The sequence below is a fragment of the Talpa occidentalis genome, unplaced genomic scaffold, assembly GCF_014898055.3.
Source record: "Talpa occidentalis isolate TD23 unplaced genomic scaffold, MPIMG_talOcc4v2.1 talOcc4.15, whole genome shotgun sequence".
Taxonomy (NCBI): Eukaryota; Metazoa; Chordata; class Mammalia; order Eulipotyphla; family Talpidae; genus Talpa; species Talpa occidentalis.
Genome location: NW_023601543.1, coordinates 60,331,425 through 60,355,140, shown reverse-complemented (window position 1 = coordinate 60,355,140; position 23,716 = coordinate 60,331,425). Strand labels below are relative to the sequence as shown.

At 39.4% G+C, this 23,716-nt stretch overlaps 1 protein-coding gene across 1 annotated transcript in view; it reads right to left on the bottom strand.

Moving 5' to 3' along the window:
- EFHC2 (EF-hand domain containing 2) overlaps nt 1-23,716 on the bottom strand; it is a 189,754-nt gene that overhangs the window by 101,725 nt on the left and 64,313 nt on the right. Inside the window, exons 3-7 of the mRNA XM_037511680.2 lie at nt 15,633-15,932; nt 11,963-12,214; nt 10,004-10,117; nt 9,539-9,677; nt 2,076-2,241 (exon numbers count right to left, since the gene is read on the bottom strand). Of these exons, the coding sequence (XP_037367577.1) occupies nt 2,076-2,241; nt 9,539-9,677; nt 10,004-10,117; nt 11,963-12,214; nt 15,633-15,932 (971 nt within the window). The remainder of the gene's footprint in view (nt 1-2,075; nt 2,242-9,538; nt 9,678-10,003; nt 10,118-11,962; nt 12,215-15,632; nt 15,933-23,716) is intronic.

Here is a 23,716-nt window from a genome sequence, read left to right as displayed (position 1 = left end):
CACATTCATGGATTCAATCAGCCATGGATTTCAGCTGGTTGAATTCCCCAAGCGTGGAACCCCTGTATGTGGAGGGATAACCATAAGTTATTAATATATGTATTTTCAACTGCATGGTGGTTAGTGTCCCTAACCCCCTTATTATTGGAGGGTGAACTGCATATATCACACTATACATACATGTGTGTACATGTATATACATGTATATACACATGTATGAGCAACATAGACTGGGAATGCCATGACTTTAGGAGCCTCCAAGTGACACTTATTAAAACAACCGCTGAATGACAAGGATGTGGAAAAAAGGGAACTCTTGCACACTGTCAGTAAGAACGAAAATTGGTTCAGCCCCTGTGGAAATGGTGGCTTCTCAAAAAGTCAAAAATAGAACTGCCACATGATCCAGCCATTCTACTTGTGAGTATATATCTGAAAGAAACAAAATTACTGTCCCAAAGAAAACTCCCATGTCCACTGCAGCACTCCACAATAACCAAGACGTGGAAATGACCTAAGTGCCCATTGATAGATGAATGGATAAAGAAAATATGATGTGTGTGTTTGTGTGTATATAAATTTCATGTATATATGTGTGTGTGTGTATAAACACACACACGGTCATGCAGAGCTTGATAAGAGATATGTTATGAGAAATGCATCTTATTAGGTAATTTCATCATTGTGTTGATGTCATAGAGTACAATTATACAAACATAAATGGTATGGCATACTACACACCTAGACTATATGGTATAGCCCATTGGAAGGGCTGTCATATATGTGGTCCATCATTGACTGAAATGCCATTAAGTAATGCATGACTATATACCTAACAGAATATCATTTACACATAAAAAAGAAGGAAATCCTGCCATTTACAACAACACAGATGGACTTTGAGGACATTAATCTAAGTAAAATAAGTCAGACAAAGAAAGAAAAATACTGTATGATCTCAGTTACATGTGGAATCTATTTTAAAAAAACACCATGAACTCATAGAAACAAAAAATAGGTTGGTGGCTGTTAGAAGTGGGTGGGGTTTGGAAAATGGGTGAAGGTAGACAAAAGATAGAAACTTCCAGTTATAAAATGAATAAGTTCTGAGGATATAATGCACATCGTGGTGACAACAGTTAACAGTACTGCACTGTATATTTGAAAGATGCTAAGAGAATAGATCTTAAAAGTAATCACCAAGGGGGGAAAAAAATCTAACTACGTGAAGTGCTTAACTCATTTTATTAATTTTACTGTGGTGGTCATTTGCAATATATACCTATATCAAATCATTTTATTGTACACCTTAAACTTACACAATGTTATATGTCAGTTGTATCTCAAGAAAACGGAAAAAAAAAAACATAATAACCACTCTAAAGAATCTGTTAAGACTGCATTATAATCAAATTCATTGAAAAGCTATAACAGTGGTCCCAGGACCATTACAATTAGACAAGCTGAGTGTCATCTGCTTCATCCTGAGGACTGTATTATAAACCCTGAACACACCTGGGAAAGATTAGACTAACAAAGACAAACCTAGAAAGCTGACAATAGATCTGACACATCCTTGACGGGAGGGGAGAGAAAGGCAGGCAGGAGGGCAGAAAGAGCATAATAAACAAGGGGTACTTTGGCAGTGGGAGAGCTACAGTGACCACATCTGAAGGAGAAATCCTGTTCTGTCAAAAAATTAGCAAGGATGTGAAAAAAGGTATTTCATTAAAAAATAAGTTAATTAAAGTAAAAAAATCATGAAGCTTCCCTGGTGGCACAGGGGCTAAAGACACAGCCTATCAAGTTATTGGCAGCCACTGCAATATCAGTTCAATCCCTGGCTGGCCAGGGAGCTAACCCACATATTGCAGCAGACCTTTCCTGTCTCGCCCCCTGCTCTCCTCAGCAGTGTATTTCAGTCAATCCGCCTGTTCTGCTCCCCACTCTGTCTCTGGTGAATCCTCTCATCCCCCACACCTCTGGCCATACCCCAGTTCTTGTATGCCTAAAATAAATAAATCTTTAAAAATAAATAAAATCAAAAATTTAAAAATCATGGTCCCTTCAAGCACCTGTCTTTTTCCATGTACTTCCTGAAGTCCTTCTGATGAGGTGTGGGTCTGAGGCCTATGCAAGAGCGGAGAGAATCTTCTTCAGAACCGAAGCCGTTGTAAGGTGGAAATTTCCTTTCTATTTTTGGAGGAGGTGGAGGCTTGCATGGAATCGAGGTAAAGTTCTCTATAACAAAACAAAGGCAAATGAAACATCAATATTTTTTTTTGCTCTGATTATGGCTGTTTTGAAAGGTCTCTTATGTTTTCAAGATGAACATGGAGATCTTTGTAGACTATTTTAAACTATTTCAAACAAAACACAGCGAAATCCTGTGAGAGTAGGTTTCAATCATGTTTACAAAAACCACAGGACTCACTCAATAATGGCCACTGGTTCAAAAGAAAGAAAAAAAGAAACTGTCTATGTCCAACAAGTAAACATTTATTTTTGTCATCACATTCCCATTTCTGAATTTTTTTTTGTTCTTCCCTGATTTTTCCAGTGATAAGAAAATTTAAACTTGGAACTCTGTGCCTCCCATTCCATATCTTAACCTGTAATTTAGCCCTTCCCTATCTTCAGTCAACACTCACTAATCAAATTTCTCTCCAAGAGGACTGACTCCTGACTATTTGGCCTTTACCATCCCCATCCCCTAGCTCCTTCTCCTGTGCCCACTTTCTTAGCCCTCTAGGTTTCCTCCAGCTCAACCCCAGGCCATGGAACTTCATTCTCTAGTTCAAAAAAACAAAAACAAAACTTCTCACCAACAACCATTCCAGGTTGCTCTTATTACTGCCTAAGAAAGGATGATAATTGTACTAAAATGTAATAAAGCAAAAACTAAAAACAAACAAAACTTTAAAAATAGCCACTGCCTACTCTCTCAAAGGGAGTGCTAAGTGGTAAATACTGCTGATTTTCTTGGTTTACTTATCATTTGTGAGGAAGAAGAGAGAGAGAAAAAGCTGGAGACTGAATTAACGGCCCAGAAGCCTTTAGGTAGTCATTTTTGGGGGTACATAATCTCTCAGAATCAAGTATACTCTCCAGAGCAAATGACACTTTGACCCAATAGTCTCAAAAATCATTTGTATTTGTCCCACCACTAATGGCAAAGAAGATGCCAGGATCTTTGCTAAAACAAAACAACCCAAAGAATCTTCTTTCACAAGCTTTCGCCCCCCATAGCTGTTCCCATTCCTGATGGAAAGGAGTCCCCAGCCTAAGATTTCCTTTTCCATTGTCAAAGCTCTACTGTAGAAGAGTACAAATTTAGTACACACTTCTATAATTGAAAATGTACATCAACTTGTCATCTAAGCTAACATAACTTTTCAAATCAATACTTTAACTCATTGATCAAAAAGCTGAGGGTTTGAGACTCCTTCTGACTCTAATTTGACAAAAATTCAACTTTCACATTTCTTTAGATTTCTTAGCAGCCTTTGTATGAAATGCATGCACACATAATCCCCCAAAAGAGTACTGTTCTGTCCTAACAGACATGGCTCACAGGAGATATATTGGCAAAGAGAATGCATTCAAATATTTCTCACGGGCTCAGTGAAAGGGTGCAGCCGGTTTGTCAGGACAGAAGTGACTCATGAGCCTCTCCTGTTGCTATCGTTGGGGCTATTAAAAAGCTGTGGTACTAAAAACAGTTCAGGGCCTCCCTGGTGGCGCAGGGATTAAAGTCTCAGAGCTATCAAGCTATCACCACTGTGGCATGAGTTCTATCCCTGGCCAGGGAACTGACCCACATGGCCTAGCAGACCTCTCTGTCTCGCCCGCAGCTCCCCTCAGAAGTGCATTTCAATAGATCTGCCTGTTCTGCTCCCTACTCTGTCTCTGATGAATCCTCTCACTGCATCCCCCACACCTCTGGCCTACACCCCAGTTCTTGTACACATAAATAAGAATAAAATCTTTTAAAATAAAATAAAAACCGTTTAAATCTTGTATTTCAGCAGAACTGCAGCAGACCCTATCATTGTTAACTATTACATCAAACATACCACTGACAGGTACCTTCATTTCATGGAAAGGACCATAAGGAATGACAGGGAATGCACTACTTGATTTCTAGCAAATTGGGGTGTGATCAATTTCTCCCAACAAGGGTATACACAGACAGCTCTACATACTAATCTGAATAGTGTAATCAAAAGAGGACATCTATGGAACCACAAAGTAATTAAGAATACATTCTACACTTTCCCCCATAGTTACAGGTTTTGTAACACAGTGTTGTTTTCTCAACTACATAATTTTTGCAACAGATTTAACTAACAAAAGAACCAATTTAGAACTTTCCTCTGCACCCACAGTGCCATCTAGTGTATAAAAGCCTGGAACTGTTTCACTCCATCACCCCTGACTTTTGTAACTCCACATCCATCTTTTTGGATACTGTGACTCAAGATCTTATTTCTCTGGGTAATTGCATATATTCACAAGGCTTTGGACTCACGCCTGAATGACAAGTTTCTGTCTTTGATTTTCTATCATCCCAGCAGCCTGCATATTTCAGGTGTCAAAAATTACTTGTTGAATAAATGAAAAAGCATACATTTTTGTATAAAGCTTTTCCCCCAAATGTCTTCTTAAACTGGCACTCTGCTGGATCCTGAGACACATTTGTCTCCCAAATGGTCTGACTCCTCCAATTCCAGGTGACTTGTAAAGACATATATATTTAATGTCTACCCACAATTAACTTAGGTTTCAGCAAACTGACAGAGAGGTGATATATTTTAAAAGGGAATCTTAATGTTCCTTTACAGTGATTTACTGCTTACCATCTCAGTTGGAAATACTACTGGTAAAAGCCTTCATTTACCTCAAAGTTCATTTCTTATGTTCTAGTAATCCAGATATAGAACCAGGTTTGGGGAGGCCTGAAGCTTATATAACTTGGAAGTTCTTCAAGACAATGAATGTCAAATTATTAAGATAAAATTAGGCTCAGGGCCTTGTCCTGGGTTTCCTGCAGAGGAAGAGCCCTGAGCTTCAGCTTCAATAACTGCATTATCAAGGTAATTGCATCTGTGTTTGTACCCAATACCCAGGTCAACTGATTTTGTTGAGACGTTCATTTTTGGGTCAAATTATTAGTGAATCCCATAATTTCTTAGCCTAGAAATTGTCTAATCCTCAGCCCGCTTCACTTCACAGAAGGAGAAAAAGAGGCAAAACTGTTAAGTCCATGATGACCATGTGGTAGGCCTGAAGTGAATTCTACCCCTGTTGCTGCAACTTGGGGTAGCCAATTTGGTCAAATGATCATTATACTCTCATCTTGGATGGCTTGCTGCTTCTAGCACCAACAGTTCAGAGATGGCCAGAAATGACTCCCCCAAATTAGAGGTGCCTTAAGGTTTTTACTCAACTTTAGTCAGTACAGCCCAATAACTATTCAAAAGAGCAACGGGAATGAAAGGTTTGGTTGTCCCTGCCACTAAGAATCATGGTAAGGAAAGTTCTCTTATAGACAAAGAGATAATAACCTAAGGCAGGGATTCTAGGTAACAACAATTTACATTTGAATCCCTGCCCCTTCAGTGAAAGAAACACCTGCTGGAGCCCCTGGAGCCTTTTCCAACCTTCATGCTACAGGAAAGTCCGACAGGCTTCCATCTGTCAGTCCATGTTCATCCACATAAAATAACAAGGGAGCGACATGCTACAGCCCAGCAGGCAAGCTGGGGCCAGCGGGATGGCCAAGCTGCCTAGTGGGGGAGTCACATTGGACTGTTATGTAGAAAATATCTATGGAATCACCTTTTCCTTAGAATCCTGAAATGCATAAAAGAATCTCTTCTTTTTAGGAGTCGGAAGGGTCTTGCACGAGGGTTTTCCAATCTCTCTCAGAATTCTATTGAATCCTGCTTCTGCATACAATAGCAAAGCTTATCTGTGCACCTTTCCTGGGATTGTAGCAAACTTATACTCTTAGTCTTTCTGCCATTTTCCCAAAAAGAAAATATCAAGGTGTCATTAGCTGGGGAAGGTACCAAAGCACTAAGGCTGCACACTGCATTGGAAATCTCTCTCTGGCTTCCTCCTAGGGCGGTCCCTAGCTGTGCTGCTGGCATTTGTCAGCTCTTTCCCGTGGCGCTGCAGAATGGAGAAACCAGGTATTCTACTGACCACAGCTATTGACAAGGCAGATAATGCGATCACAATTATGGACAGGACTTTATCCTGGTTTGGGCTTCAATGATATCAAAATAAAAGATAAAAAAATTTGGTCAGTGTTAATAATTGTATGTAACATTAAGTATATTAATTTAACCTTACCAAAGCTCAGGAAAGGCAAATGTAAAGATTATCATAATACTGATTCACTCCCCCATCATAGATATCATTTTATTAGTTACATTAAGTACACTGTTGTTAGTTAAGAAATACTGCATAATCAGTGTCTGTTGCATGGGGTATTTTAATATGTTATGAGAAATATAAAAAGTCATTGTGACTATAAAATGCATCATAATTTTGCATTTGCATAATTTTATGTTTAAAAACAATGCTCATGATATATTAGCTCTAAAGGCACATACTACTTATTTTTACATAATGCAATAAGTCTATAGAATAAGCAAAAGAAGTGAGCAGACAGAAATTAAGCACTAGGGCGCAAATGAAATGGAGCACAGGGCATTTGAAGCTGATAAATTTGCTTAGAATGGCAATTTGGAGCACAAGGTGAATTCACTCTGTCTCTGAACATTCCCTGCAAACCCATTAAGAGACTTAACAATGTACCACGTCTCTCTGGTACTACATTCATTTTCCCAAATGTCACCTTTATATTCTTAAAATCAAGCTGATAACATCAAGATAGACATCCACCAACTGTTGAACTGCAGATTTAACAGTTCCTATGATATTTTGGAACTTTCACCACACCCTCTGTATTAAGATAATCTTTCTGTAGAACAATCTTTCAGTGACCCATCTTTTATATATACACATCTTCTCAAATTTTCAAGTCTACGCTGAATACTTGTTGAGTCTAAACAGACATCTACATTTATTAAAGATGAAACTCAGGCCTCCCTACTGGCACAGGGGTTAAAGACATAGCACTATCAAGCTATCGCCAGCCACTGCAGCCTGAGTTCGATCCCCAGCCAAGGAGATAACCCACACGGCACAGCAGACCTCTCCTGCCTCACCCTCTGCTCCCTCAGCAGCGTATTTCAGTAGATCCACCTGTTCTGCTTCCCACTCTGTCTCTGGTGAATCCTCTCACATCCCCATACCTCTGGCCTACACCTCAGTTCTTGTATGCATAAATAAATCTTTAAAAAAATAAAATAAAGATGAAACTCTTCTCCCCAAAGACCTGTGGATCACTAACAGCTTTTCTACAGCAGCCACCATGTGTACTGGTTTTCATTCTGAAATGAGCTAACCTGACCTGAATGGAATTGACATCTAAGAAGAGAGAAGTTGGAACGGACCTCACCAGGAGAGGTAGAGCAAATCAACATGAGAGAAGTCCCCAGAGATATAAATAAGTATATCTATCATGGTAAGCAAGAAATCAGTGAAAAGAAAATCATTCAACTGCTCAAACCAAACATCTGCCCAAACTGTGGTGAGGAAAATGGCTCTAAGGGAAAAGGGAAGTCTCTGGCACCAGTGATTTGGACTTGGCTCACCCTTTACTCACCAGAAGACCTTTGACAATTGGCCCCTTTAAGTCTTACTTTCTTCACCTCTAAAATGGGCATAATGAGCCTACCCTTCTGGAATTGTTAGGAATAAATAATACAATAAATGCCTGAGAGAAAGCAAATGCTCAATAAATGTTAATTATTATAAGTTTAGCAACTAAAACTCCAAAGTAAAAAAATTTGTAACCATTTTTCCTTTTTATTGAGGTAACACTGGTTTCCAACCCTGTATCCGATTCAGAGGTATAATTGACACCCTTCAGATGCATGTCGCCACACCACACCCACCACCAAGGCACCCATAGTCCTCCACCATAATCCACTGTGCTCCCTCCTCCCTTTACTCCCCATTCCAGGCTCCCCCATCCAGTGACCTCAAATCTACAGTCATATTTCCATGGTTAGTTTGGGTTTGGTTTGATCTGTTCCTTTGTTTTGTTTCTCTATATTCCACACATGAAATATTAGGAAACAAAAGTTCTCAGTTTTATTTTTTTTTTAATTTTACTTTTATATTCCCCATACAATTGCAACCCCCTTATTTTAACCCCAATCCCAATTCCTCCTTTCCCCACCCCCCCCCATAGTGTGTCTCTGGTTCATAGTTGTTTGTTGATTTTGATTTTTTCTTTCTTATAGCTATTCTTTTTCATGGTCCCTTATTTAGGTTTTCCAGATTCCTGCTATGAGTGAGACCATCCGGTATTTTTCTTTTTCTTTCTGGCTTATTTTGCTGAGCATGATCCCTTCCTGCGCCATCCATGTTGCTGCAAATTGCATGTGTTTGTCTTTTTTGAATGCTGAGTAATATTCCATTGTGTATATGTACCATATCTTCTTGATCCACTCATCTATTTTTGGGCATCTGGGTTGTTTCCAAAGCTTAGCTATTGTAAACAGTGCTGCTATAAACATAGGGGTGCAGGTGTTCTTTGGAATTGATGTTTCTGTGTCCTTTGGATAAATACCTAAGAGTGGAATTGCTGGATCATATGGAAGCTCTATCTTTAGTAGGCTGAGGAATCTCCACACAGCTTTCCATAGTGGTTGGACCAATTTGCACTCCCACCAGCAGTGCAGGAGAGTTCCTTTGTCTCCACATCCTCGCCAACATTTGTTGTTGCTAGTTTTTTTAATATGTGCCATTCTCACTGGTGTGAGATGGTATCTCATTGTAGTTTTGATTTGCATTTCCTTGATTGCAAGTGATGTTGAACATTTTTTCATATGCCTGTTGGCCATTTGTATTTCCTCTTTGGAGAAGTTTCTTTTTAGCTCTTCTGCCCATTTTTTGACTGGATTATTTTCTTCATTTTTGTTGAGTCTCGTCAGCTCTTTGTAGATTTTTGTGATCAGTCCTTTATCATTAGTGTTGTGTGCAAAAATTTTTTCCCAATCAGTGGGTTTTCTCTTTGTTTTGGTTATTGTCTCTTTTGCTGTGCAGAAGCTCTTTAATTTAATGTAGTCCCAGCTGTTGATCTTTGCCTTCACTATCACTGCTTTGGGTGATGTGTCTGTAAAGATGTCTTTGAGGTGCATGTCATGTAGTATTTCACCTATATTTCCTTCTATATATTTTATAGTTTCAGGTCTTATGTCTAGTTCTTTAATCCATTTTGAGTTGGTTTTTGTGCATGGGGTGAGGTAGTAGTCAAGTTTCATTCTTTTGCATGTAGCAACCCAGTTTTCCCAGCACCATTTATTGAACAAACCAAAAGTTCTCAGTTTTAAATAATTATATTCTAGTTAACTAGTTATAAAGATTATATTTCTAATTAAGATGTATCACTTACCAATTCCATATTTAGTCTTATAATAAAGCTTTGTAAATTCATCACAGTCACAAAGAAGTACTTTCCTTCCCCACACATTGATGGCAGTTCCTATGGACAGGTCACTATCCTTGTAAAACTCTCGTTGTAATTTTCCATGCTAATGAGGACAAAGGAACACAGTGTTGGTACCACAGACACTCTAAAGGCCTACATACCCCCTTCCCAAAGGAAATACATTACAAAATGAAAACCTTCAATTTTATTAATTATAAGCAAATTTTAAAAATCAAATCCAAAGATAACTAGTCAATATCAACATTTAAAACCATTTTTTTTTTTACTAATGTAGTGCTTGCAACTACCAATGCAATGCCTGTATTTGCACATTCATCTATTTCATTTACAACCAGCCTCACGAGAGAATACATTTCTGGTCCCAGGGAAGTCAAACAGGAAATAGTAATGAAATGTGAGGTTCCTCACCTGGTATTTATCCAACATGTAGCCAGTCACTCGATTCTCTGAGTAGCCACCATATACATTGAGAACAATTCGATCTGTTACCTCACCTGGTTGATAGACTCCAGGTGGGCCAAACTGGAAGACAAAATGAAGACAAGACCTGGTAGTTGGACCCTAAACACCAAGGTGGTCCTGTTGAAAAGCTCCAGAGGAAATCACCTATTGTGTGGTTCTTCTCAGCCATGCAGAGAAAGATAAGACACATACTCCGTCCACCCCTCCTTATGCTTCCTCACCCTCTGTGGGCTGGTGTACACTCTGCCATTCCTTCAAGGCCCTGATATAGCTGCATCTTTTCCCCTGATTGCTGCCATCCTACTGGCCTAGCCAATCCAGACTTCAATAGCACCTACTGCATGGTTTAGACACTTTTTCTGATTCTCTTATTGTTTCATCAGCAGTCATCTTTTCTCTTCACTAAACTACAAAAACGCTCAGAGGAAGATACCATACTTTGCCTTCCTTTCCTTACTCAGCTTACCACACTGCCTGAGTTCAGGAAGTATTTGCTGGTCGAGAGAGGGAGTGTGGTGAGGCAGCAAGGATGAGGGAGTGCTGTCATGCTCTAACAGAAACCGTGGCCCAGAGCAAGCCAGGACACTCTTCAGTTGCACACTCCTTGGATGTGGTCCAAGCAGTTGCATGAGCTGCATGGAATATCTTAACTAACTCATATAGATTAATAAAGATTAGCTTATCACACATAGAAGAGAAAGCTGAAACATCCCTGACATGTGTGACATAACATGTAAGTTTTGAAATATGTGAATTTATGAATTGGGGGTGTAAGTAAGCCCGATATAAAAAAAAAAAGTACATCTAGATACATGCTGTTACCTTCTCAGAATGTCAGCTTTATCACAGAACAAAGGACGTTGTGATTGTTAAGGAACACCCACCTTTACTGTTATCTTTCCCCAAGAATGTAAGCTCCATGAAACAGGACTTAATCCATTTTCTTTCTCATTATAACTCCAGAACTGGCACACAGGTGACACTCAATAAATACTTGTTGAGTGAATGAATAAGTAAGGCAGTTGATATCACGGCACACTGCAAATGTCAGCTGTGTCATTAGTATTTTATATTTAGCCTATTTTTCAAGTCATCCCCTGGCACCTCCCGGGCACCTGCTGTGCACACCACACAGCTCCCTCTGGGACAAATGCTGCCTCCTCCCCTCCCCCAACCAAATAACTAGGGGTTGTTTGCATCAGAGATGACTATTACAGTAACCTTTTCAGAAGCACTGAGAGTTAGGTTAAAAAATACTTTATCCAAGTAAGAAATAAAACATAACATAGAGCTATGAAAAAAATCCGTGTCTTGAGCGGGGAGAGGCTGCACCCAAGTTACATTAGCTCTCAAATGACCATTAATATCTGTGGAAATCAGCCCAATGACTCTTTTTAATAGTAAATAAAATGCAAAAGCTGCCATTGCTGCTAGCCAGCTACAGATTTTTCGATACTCTCAGGAGAGTCACTGTTAAACATATGCTTGTACACGTGTGTGTGTGTGTGTGTGTGTACACTGACAATCCAGACCGACAGCATAGTCTCCTCAGTAGACCAGAGGCCACTGCCCTGTCCAAAGCCATGAGCAATAATTTTACTAATAATTTACCATCATGAGACGGATTGTGAACTTAGAGATGAACAGGTACTTTCTCTTGCACTGGACTTTTTTCATTAATGTGCCTTGAGCCCAGGATATTCTAACTCCAATTTGTCATATCTCTGCATTACACTCATAGATGTGTATTAATAGAGGACACAAAATGAAGGTTCTCTAAACACCTGCACTAATATATGGCAACTGTCATCACATAGTCGTAACACATGACATTCCAGACAGTGAGTGACTACAGTCTTTCAGTCTCTGGGAAACCAGGTAAGTGGCTCTGGGCCCACTGCTCACCTTGGGAAGCTTCCCCCTCTGGAGGAACAATGACATGGCATCCCGACCTGAGTTGTGGGGCAGCACTTCTTTGATTTCGATAGTATCATCAGACAGGAAGTAATGCAGGATGAGGTCTCTGCGGTCCCCAAACAGTGAGGTTGAGTCATCCCACACGCAGAAGAAACGCAAAACCTTCCTATCATAGTTAAGGAACTGCGTCAGGGTGTCAAAGGGCTCATAGGGCCGCAAGGGCTCCATGCAGTCCAGCGTCTGCAAACAGAGAAAAGGGCAGCAACAGTTGGGAGCTTTGCATAATCACTCCTGGGACGCAAGCAGTTGAACATAAAAGATACCTTTGCCGCAGACTGTCCTGTTATATTTTTAAGAATTTCAAATGAAAATAACAATTTAAAATCATTTAAAGTGGTTAAATCTAATCAATTTTAACCTTAAAAATATAGAAAATCTATTATTATTTTTTCCTGAGAAAGCATACAAGCATACATTGTACAAAAATGAACAATGATGTAATAAATATTAAAAAATAGAGAGAGAAAATCAAGCAATAGGGAGCTTTTCATATTAAGCACTATTTTAATCCACTGAAATATACTTCTATGACATTTTTAAAAAGTGACTTGAAATGCTCATTTTAGAACAGACAAAAACTAATGTATAGCGACAGAAATTAGACAAGTAATTGCAACTGGGTTATAGACTGACTGGAAAGGGAGACAATAGAACTTTCTGGGGTAATGGAAATATTCTGTATCTTGATTTTCACATTGGATACTAATCGTATACATTTTTCAAAACTGTCAATCTGTACACTTAAGATTTGTACATCTGAGTCTATGTTAATTACACCTCGACCAAAACCAGTTGGCTTTGCACTGAAAATTCATTCCTGTATATGCTTCTTATTCATCCAAAGATTTTTTTGTGAAGAAAAAGGGGAAAAGAGAAGAAATATTTTCATGGTTTTATTTGCGCAAGAGTTTTAGATAGTAAGGACCTGAAAGACTATGGCAACAGGAGTAGAACAAATGGAGAAGTTTCCAGTCTTCACAGAGCAACCGCCTGGGCTCTGTCTCCAACCTCAGAAGCTCTAGCTCTGCAATCTTCTTGATATAACACTTCTCTCTCTGTATGTTCTCAGCCCTTGGTGCAGAATTGCCCCCACTCTATCTGATGTAGCCAAATAGGGTCATTATGCAAGGAAGTGCTCATAGGCAAGGGAGATGTAGTCCCAAATCAGGCTATGTAATCTTATTTGTAAATTCTCAAAATTTTGTATTTGTCCAGGGCAATCTAGGTACAGACTTACCCTGAGACAGGAGGAGACATGACAGCTTCTGGAGGCTCTTCACTCTTCAGGCCTATGCTTGAGACTTAAATGAAATTATGGAACCTCTACTTCCACTGATTGAAAATGTTTCTTTGACATTATGAGGCCGCTAAGAGATGCATTATTGATTATATACCATAGGGGCTCTTTTCAGTTTAAGTTAAATTGTTTAATTTTAACTTTACATTGCAAGGCAGCAAACACTGGAGAAGCAAATGCACTAAAGTCAATAAAAAAAGTCTCTTATTAAACTCCTAATTTTCTACAGATTGCTATATTTATTGAAGGTTTTTCTCCCTGAAGGAGTAAATGTTAAAATTGATTTCAAGCCGAAAGGAAATTATTTAGATCATTTCTTGGCTGTTCTTGGTATTTATTCTTGACTCCTGGCTCAAAAGATTTTTTTTTCTTTATAAACCTATGAAGTTGCACAGTGCTCAGTGTATTTCAAATAATGAATGCATCGTCATTCAAAATCACTATCAGAGAACAATGTTAGTGAATGCATGCAGCCTTATGCAATGGGAGGTAATTCATATGGACCCATTTCTTTTAGGGTTCTGCTGGTGGTAAAGACTTTGTATTTATCTGGAACATTTTATTATGGCATTTGGGAAAAATAAGAATGAACTCAAACCATACAGTTCCTTAAACACCAATATAATGTCATGGTGATTTCACCTTAGCTATTTCAGAATCAACAATATATATTTCTCAGGAGAGTAGCATGTCTACAGCATTAGAGAATAATTCTACTAGGGCTAGGAGAGGCAGGAGTAGATGAATGCTCCTACAGTCAGCTTTTAACAGAGATCAAAGGAGAATTTTATTCTAAATTTTATGTTACCTTTCTGCAAGGAAATGAATTATAAGTTTACAAACAATAAAATTAAGACAAAATTAATGTAAAGGGATAGAAATGAGAACAGTGGTTATCCCTGGGTGGGGACAGGGACTGACTGGAAAAAGGCATGAGGCAGAAACATTCTATTTTCTTTCTTTTTTTTTTTTATAGAGGCATGTTTTATTTATTTATTTATTTTATTTGTTTGTTTGTTTGGTTTATACAAGCACTGGGTACAGTCAGAAGCGCAGGGAGGGTGAGAGAATTCACCAGAGCCAGAGCGGGGAGCAGAGCAGGCAGAAGGACCGAAGTACACTGCTGAGGGGAGCAGCGGGCGGCAGGAGAGGTCTGCGCGCCATGTGGGACCCTCCTCCAGTGGCCGGGGAGCAGCCGGGGATCGAACCGGCGCCGCAGAGGCCGCGGGCAGCTTTGCAACCCAGCACTCAACCGCTGCGCCACCGGGGAGGCCCCAGGCAGAAACATTGTAAATGCTGATTGGGTTTGGATTACAAGGGTGTATGCATTTGCCCACTGAACACTAATTTCTGTGTATTTTATTACATGTAATCTTACTCCAATAAAAAGAGAAAAGGGAAACAAATGACAATAATGAAGTCAGGGTAAGAAGTAAGAAGACTGGTTAGTTATGTTACCTTTCACATGATACATCCCCTTTTGGGTGTTCAGATACTTCAGTAAAACATAAAATTTGGGCTAGGGAATCATTTTATTTTTTATTTTTTTAATTTTTTTACATCATTGTTCATTTTTAAACAATATTTGCTTCCCCCCACCCCCTCAGGTGTAGTCCCCATAGAGTTTCCTTCACCAAGGCACCCGTGCACCATCACCTCAGTCCCCTGTGTTCCTCCCTCCCACCCTCTGATCGCTAAGGAATCATTTGAAAAATAAAACTTTAGAAAGGCAAAATAACACTACTAACACTTATTCTTTCCTTCCTATACTAACTGGGGTCAGACTTTGAAGACAAACACCCTTTCACAGTGGGGGTACAACAGAATCATGGCCCTCCTTACTCCTCTGGAACATCTCCACACCTGATGCCACCGCAAGGAAGAGTCCTGAGGAGGAAGGAAAAAGCTATACTCCAGGCTTGGTTCTGTATATCAGTAGTACAGAAGCAAGGATTTTTCCCAGTCAGAGTTAGGAGACATGGTAAAAAAATAAGTCAGGTAGTAAGTGTGGGCTCAACTCATAGGAGTGTAGACCACAAAGCCGATCGTGGCCTTTTAGAAACTGTCCTCATGGGTAGCTCACTGAAGACTCCCACTGCCTTCTCTCCCTGGAGAGAAATGAGGGCAGGGGCAGTGAGTGAGACATTCCTAATCTGAGGCCAACTCCCAGCCTTCCCTCTGCCCAAAGGACATGGTCCCCAAAATTCTTTCACATCTACATCAGGAGTACTGATACCCCTTATTGACACTCCAAAGGTATCCTCATTCTGAAGACAAGAACTGGACATAACAACTTCTTACCGTTTTCCGTAGATTCAGGTAAGGATCTTCGGGACACTGCTCCGGGGGGTTTAATTTGGTTCCTATTTTCCTCAGAAAGTTTTTTGTGAATGAATCGCAGTCATAAATCCTGAATTTTCGCCCATAAAAGACAATGTCTATGCCAATATTGAAATCATGCATAGTATAATACTGATCATCATCAGGAGGTGGGAGAGAAATCCGATGACGCCGGATACAAGTCCCTATGGCATGAGGTAAAATACAATTATTCCATCTGCGGCTAACAAGGAAGAGGTCACAGCACAACTTGGGAACAACCTGTATGACAGGAAAGTGGGCAAAGGGCCTATTCTTGGAGGCAGCATCAGTATGTTCACACTCGGAGTGTACTAGAGGGAGCTGAGAATTCTGAAGTCATTATTAACCAGCCTTGCACATTATTAGGGTAGCCTAGGGTGGGAGGGAAGGAGGGTGGTATAAACAGAATGACCGGATGTGCCCAATACTACCACTGTATCTTTTCCCAAAACAAGCAGATTCACCTTCAGCCACTAGCATTTAACTGTGAGCATGATGAAGGCACTGAGCCCCCCAAACAGAGTGCTCTCAAAAATGCATATTCTTAGTAAAAAAAAAAAAAAAAAGCTTAATATGGTAGGTGTTAATTCCAGGACTTACAGTACCTACAAGCACGAATGACTTTATGCTGCTTTGAAGCTTCGTGGAATCTTTTTCCCTCTTCCAACCTCTTCTCCCTGCTCCTTTCTCTATAGCCTCTGTCTACCTCTACTCAACCACCCCACCAAGTGACAGCTATGAAAGGCTCCACAGTGTTCTGAACAGAAGTTCTGGATCTCATCACATCCCATCTAACTTTGTGATACCCATTCACTTCTCCTTTTGAGAATATGAACTCAGGGTCTTCAGCTGCACCCCAAATGGTGATGAGCCAGTAGAGGTACATGTAAGGTTTCCTCCTTACATGAGTGTACCAACACCACTACTATCAATATATACCAATAACTTATTGAAACATAGCTGAAACCTGTAGTCACAAATTGTTTAGGGTTTGTGATTTTATCCTACTTGCAAGCTAACAAGTTGGCCTACCATGGTTTCCATGGATGCTGGTAGAAGATACAACGAGCTCTGGTTGGAGATTAAAAGGGCAGTTCCTCACTCACAGAGGTAACAGAACATCAGTATCTTTTGCACACATCTTCTTAGTCCCTATTCCAACTGGGTGACACAACGAGGGTCAGGCAAGTCATGCACATGCAGTGGGTCACATTACAGGAGAGGATCTCTAAGCTTAGGAATCTGAATCTTATATGATAGGCAATAAGCATTTCTGCCTCTTATCTCAGAGGGAGACACTGTATTAGACTAAATAGCAAGTTGGTTCTGGAAGGAGATGCCACCTTTATCTTCCAAGGCTATGAGCAAACCTGCCCTTTGCTCCAGAGGGAGAGACTGTCTTCCAAAACTGTCTGTAATATAAACATCCTTGAAGGAATAGTCCAGGAAAAAAAGCAGTCTGTGCCTCTACTGCCAAGAGGCACAAGAAATGCAAGATACCCAGGGCATATCAACCTCAGTAATTGACTGAGACCTGAGAATTTATTCAAAAGCAAAAAGAAAATGAAAAAAGGCAAGCAGAGCATACTGGGGGGTGTGAAGGTTCAAGAAAAAAATGACTCGTGTGACCTCTCCTTGGAGGTTTTTTGTTTTTTTTTTTTTAAATATTTCTCCTTTGTACTCCAACAGCATCTTTAAAAAAAAAAAATTTTATTTATACAAGAGAGGTACAGGCTAGATGTGCAGGAGGGTAAGAGGATTCACCAGAGACAGAGTGGGGAACATAACAGGCAGACTGACAAAACACACTGCTGAGGGGAGCAGCAGGCAAGAGAGGAGAGGTCTGCTGCACCATGTGGGTTTCTCCCGGGCTGGCCGGGATAGAACTCATGCTGCAGAGGCTGTGGACAGCTTCACAATACAGTGCTCAACCGCCTGCACCACCAGAGAGGCCCTTCATGGAGGTATTTTAATATAGAGATGTCAAGCAATCTTCTTATTTTATATTGCACTGAGAATGGCACCTTTTCCTTTAGTCTAGAAATACTTAGAAATGATTCATTCCTTATTCATTAAGGAACACTTAATGACTATCTTTATGTGCCAGGAACTGTGTTGAGCTCTGTTCCATTATTCTACTAATCATCTTTTCACTCTGTTGAGGGGAAATTAACTAAAATCATTTTCATCTTCTTTTCTTTGTAGCAATTTTTAATTACTTGGTACATTAAATTAAAATAATAAAACTATAAAATTAGAACTGGTCTAGAATATTTTTAAATATATTACATAAAAGATGATATAATTTTACTGCAAAAAATTATACTTCAATTAGCCTTTAATTCATGCCACTGAAAACAGTATGCAAATTATTTAGTCATTCAAGATTAGACATTTAGAACAAATTGCATATTAAAACATCTATAAAAGGATGGGCATTTCAGGTATTTTCAGGAACCATTATATACCTTTTAAAAATACTTTTATTGTGACAGTTTTTAAAATCTATGAGATTTTTCAAAAGCCAGGAACTTCTTCAGAAATTCCATCTATCTTGCTTTTTAGACTTCATTAAAAAATTAAATAAGCAAGTTAGTGCTGATTTCTGTGCAGTAAGACTTTGAATAGGAATCCTATTATTTTTCTAGGTGGGAAGAACTGGCCCACCCACGGAGTTTTTAAATAATAATCATAATCACCATCATAGCCCTGGGGTATAGTTTCATATACATTTTCTCATTTAATCTTCTATAATTCCATGAGGCAGATAAGGCAGGTAATTCATATAATGCATAAATATTCAATTTACAGATGAGAAAACCAAAGCTCAGAGTAGTGAAGTGACGTGCCCAGCGTCATACCCTAACAAGTGGCAGAGAAAGATCTTGAACCTGGATTCTCAAGCTCTAAATACATACAATCCTCTCTGTTTGCATTGAACTATATCTTATCATACAGCCATAGGTCACTTAAGTGAAGAAATGAAGGGAGTGCCATGGGCAAAACAGGATAGAAATGGATAGAAAAGCCAGCAGTCACCACGAAAAGAGAGATGATGGAGCCACTCTTCCAAAAGAACAGCCTCTCTATCAAGAGCAAATTTCTGGATAGGGCCCACTTGCCTGCTATAGTGAATCCCTCCAGGGCCAATACCGGTTCCCCTTTCCTTAAAAGCTTGCACACTTAAAAGATCCCCACACTCTTCGTATCTTAGCCCCCTCACTACTCTCACTAAATAGTTCTGAGAAGAGCACAGGAAAGTTCTTTGTGGTAAACCCCACCCCCACCCCCACTTGAGTGCAGCACTGTGAAGCTGTCCCAGCCTCCGCAGCTCCGGTTCGATTCCTGGCCAGCCAGGGAGCAACCCATGTGGCGAGGCAGACTTCTCCTGTCTCTCCCACTGCTCCCCTCAGCAGTGTTTTCAGTCCATCTGCCTGTTCTGCTCCCTACTCTGTCTCTGATGAATCCTCTCACCCTCCTGCAACTCTGGCCTGTACCCCAGCTCTTGTATAAATAAAAATAAATCTAAAAAAAAAAAAAAATCTTGACCAAAAAAAAAAGAAAGAGTCCAACCTATAGGCTGGAAAGAAAAAGCAGGTCTAACACTAAACAAGAGAATTTTAATAAGAGGAAATCCAAAGTAACAATTGCATGTTCGCCAGAAAACTAATGCGGGCCATTTGAAATGTACAGTTGCACATGAGAGCTTTCAATCATATATTTGTGGGATCTCTCAACTGTGTCCTCTGGGGTTGAAATTTTTATTTATTGGCATTTGTGTGTTTAGTCTTCAATGATAAATGGCAGAAACCCTACTAGCAGGAGTTCTAGAATACCAGAGAAAAGGGCAGGATGCCATGTGTTCTGCATACATTAAAGAGCACCTGAGATTATCAAGGTATATGTTACCAAATGGAAAAACAAAAACAAAAATATCATAACTCTCCTTAAATTTTCAGATGTTTATCTTCTTAACTACCCCATAAAGACAATTTAGGCAGATATCCAGGCCTAAGGTGTGTCTGCTTTTAAGCTCTTCCTTATCTTTACATTTTACATCTCTCTTCCTTTTAAAGGTTCTTCTATCTGATTATATTCCATGAGCTTTAACTGTCTAACATCTCTCTGATTTAGATCAAAATGATGACATGTCCATTTATGTTTAATGTGTTTTCATTTCATTCAGTCGGGACCTACTTTAGATCTTTTGCTCACAGCACTAAATTTAGTTTTTAGAAATTCACCTTCTAGAATTACCTCTACCTTAATTCTAAATATGTTTAGCTCATTTTAGTAACATTGCAGACCTACAGCACATCCAAGTCTAGAGGCAGGTATTTCTTAGGTAAACAGAATTGCCACCTGTCATCGTGTCTACTAAGTTTGTAGTCTAAAAATGCAAAGAAGCTTAACTGTGACCAGATAGGATAGAGTATCCTTTCCTCCTCTTGCGTTCATTATTATTACTTCAAGGAAATGATTTATTGTCTTATTTTTTTTTAAGATTTATTTATTTATACAAGAGCTGGGGTACAGGCCAGATGTGCGGGAGGGTGAGAGGATTCATCAGAGACAGAGCAGGGAACAGAACAGGCAGACTGATGAAATACACTGCTGAGGGAAGTAGCAGGCGAGACAGGAGCAGTCTGCCACGCCATGTGGGTTTCTCTCCCATTGGTGGGGCTCAAACACATGCTGCAGAGGCTGTGGACAGCTTCTCAATGCAGTGCTCAACCGCCTGCGCCACCAGGGAGGCCCTATTGTCTTTATTTTTATATATCATCATCTTAGGAGTTTGGTTTCATAAGAGTAACATAACTTTTTATGCAGGTAGCCTGTGTCTTGTAGCAAAAAGATAAAAAATGTAAAGTTCAGGACCTCCCTGGTGGTGCAGGAGATAAAGTTTCAGCGCTATCAAGCTATTACCAGCCACTGCGGCATGAGTTTGATCCCTGGCCAGGGAGCTACCCACATGGCACAGCAGACCTCTCCTGTCTTACCTGCTGCTCCCCTGGCTGTGTATTTCAATAGATCTGCTTGCTCTGCTCCCCACTCCATCTCTGGTGAATCCTCTCACCCCTTCCCCCACTGCACCTCTAGCCTATACCCCAGTTCTTGCATGCATAAATAAATAAAAATACATCTTTAAAAAAAGAAAAATAAGAAAAATTTTAAATTCAACATCTTTGATCATAAGAAACAATAATCCATGCCTGTCCCCACCTTAGCCATTGAATGAGCACCAAAATGTTAGTGTGTCAGGTGCTTTAACGGTTTCTTGCCTAGTTTTCCTTTACATATTCTTATGATTCACTCCCAAATACTGCCCAATTCCTCATCTACCACCTTCCTTCCTCTCTATTTCGTGATGTTCCTTTTGACTAATCTGCCTTCCTTTTCCATCTTTAGAAACTTTTTAGGTACCACTCAAATGCCTTCTTCTTTAGTGGATTTTTAGTGGACTTCTCTGTCTCTGATTCCTCAATGTACCTGGTGCCATCTATATGCCTATATTGAGTTATAGACATTATCTGTAACTTTCCATTGCTATTTTTCTTCCTTCAGTCCCTCCATCCCTTCATCAAATATTTATTGACCAATCACTGTGTACCAAATATCTACACACTAGTGACTTTCCTCCACCCTGTTCCATTCAGTGTCAATTCCCTCCTGAATGTTCACCCTCTAGGGTTGTAAGATTTAGCAAATTGAAATACGAGATGCCTGCCAAGTTTGAAATTCAGACAAATAATAATTTTTAGTATAAGTATATCCCATACAATATTGGTTATGTGGTTATACTAAGAATTTCTCTGTTGTATATCAGAAATTCAAATTTAACTGGGCATCTTGTATTTTAAATGACAACCCTCCCACCCCTCCTCTACTTTATGGGATGTAGTACCTAGCCACAGTATATGCCCAATATGAATTTTTGACTGATTTCTATTTTTAGTTACATTTACTTGATTCAAGTAGATTATATTAGAGTACAAATAAATATATTTATATCATATGTATATATGAAATACTACCCTGTTGGGGACCAAAATAAGTCTCTAATGGAGATAAATGTTCTTAAGCAAGGATGAAGTAAGAACCAAGTAAAAGCTGTTTCTTGACCACAGGTCTGTAGAATCAGAAATTCTGGGGGTGAACCAGGAGATTCTGATGAACTCTCTCAACTGAGAACAACTGGTATAAGCCTTAGCAAAAAAAATTATGACATACTTCTAGTCATTATTGTCTCCAAACTAATTCATAGATTAGTTTGCACTTGGTAGTACTTGACAAACAATCATTCTGTTAGCTCATTGGAGGGAAAACTATTAGGATGAAACTCCAACATCCTTGGCTGGATGTAACATTGGTTTAACTATATTCCAGCTGAACAGCAAGAAATTCTGTAAGACATCCAACCAAAAAGAGAGCGATATTCTGACAAGAAATGAAAGCAAGCCATGAAGTACAACAGTGACCTGACTTAGAACACACACAGGTTTCACTGCCAACAGGAATTCATGAATGTTAAAAATACGTTGCTCTAATTAATAGTCACATGCAACTGAATGTCTATTTTGGTACCATGTTAAGAGATGCTCCTGGTTTATTCCAAACTCCTCCTTCCCTAAAAATCAGTAGATACTAGGGAAGGCAACAAAAGAGAGGCTAATTCATCCAGGTGTACAATTTCTAAATGGTCAGTTCCACAGAAACAGGTACATCTGCCTTCCCAGTTCATTTGGAAAATATCAAAACCCAAAGGAAGTCTGGGTTACACCCAGCCAAGCATGTTGGAGGTTCATCACAATAGCCCCAACAGAAGCACCATTAGTATGATGTTAATAAACCATATCCTCTTCCCAGGGCCCATAGCACATGAAAAGTAGACCTAGGTCACTCAAGACAATTGAAAAGAAACACTACCTACAGGTCCCCACCCAGATCTGAGGCGCTGGCTCATTAAGCTGTTTCTTCTTCCAAATCATTTAGTATTGGAAAGTTTAAAGAGGTAATTTAAATCCAAAATCACCTCCCTCCAAACATACCTCCTTAACCACAAATAACATATTTCAAGAGAGACGGGTTTCTCACTAAATAAAGCTAATCATAGAGCGGTTATTCATGTTTGCTTCCCACAGGATTTGCTAAATCCTGCCAGGTACCTCCACTCTGCTGACAAATTCAGTCTTGTTACATATCATGATTGCAATGTATTCAGTATATATCCCTTGAGCTGTGTCTTCACTCTGGGAAGTATCTTGATCAGAGAGAGCCAATCAAAAATTCTGAAATTTTCAAAAGAGACTTTAAAATTGTCTTTTACTAAGGCACTTTTTCTGACTCTTTATGAATAATATTCCCTTGTACTTATATAAAAATTATTTCCAAGTAAGTCATTATGACTGTCTTCAATTTACCTTTGGAATCTGCCTACATGAGATTTGAAATCAAAAGCCTGAGACAATTGAAAAGTCTTAATAAAGCCCTTCTGAGATTCTCATAGAGGTTGAATTTCATATTTCATCTTGTATAGTTTAATAAAACTAAGATTCACTGGACAGGGGCCAGAGAACTATAGGAGCTTTCACTTAAAATAAAAGTAATAATAATAAAAAAAATAAAATTCAAGTCACTAATGCAGGTACAGGATAGCCTAAGACATAATTTGTATGAATTTGCGGTTGTGTGAGGAAGGTAATTAAACAAAATAAAGGATTAAGTAAAACCAAATGAACAGCAAATCCTAGAAATGTGACTTTAGAACTGAGGGGGAGGGAAAAGGAAGAGAGTGAGCAGGGGAGGCAGCTATGGTGGAGGGCCTTCAGTGTGTTGGCAGTAGGTGTGGTGTGGTGGCATGCATCTGTGGGGTGTGATCCTACACCTAAATCACATACAACATTGTAACTAATAAATGAATTTTTTAAAAAAGCAAAGTTTACCTAGGGACTACTAGAAAACAGCATTTCAATGAGGATGTAAAAGAATTATTTTTGCTGAATCGATGCTGTTACTTACCTAAA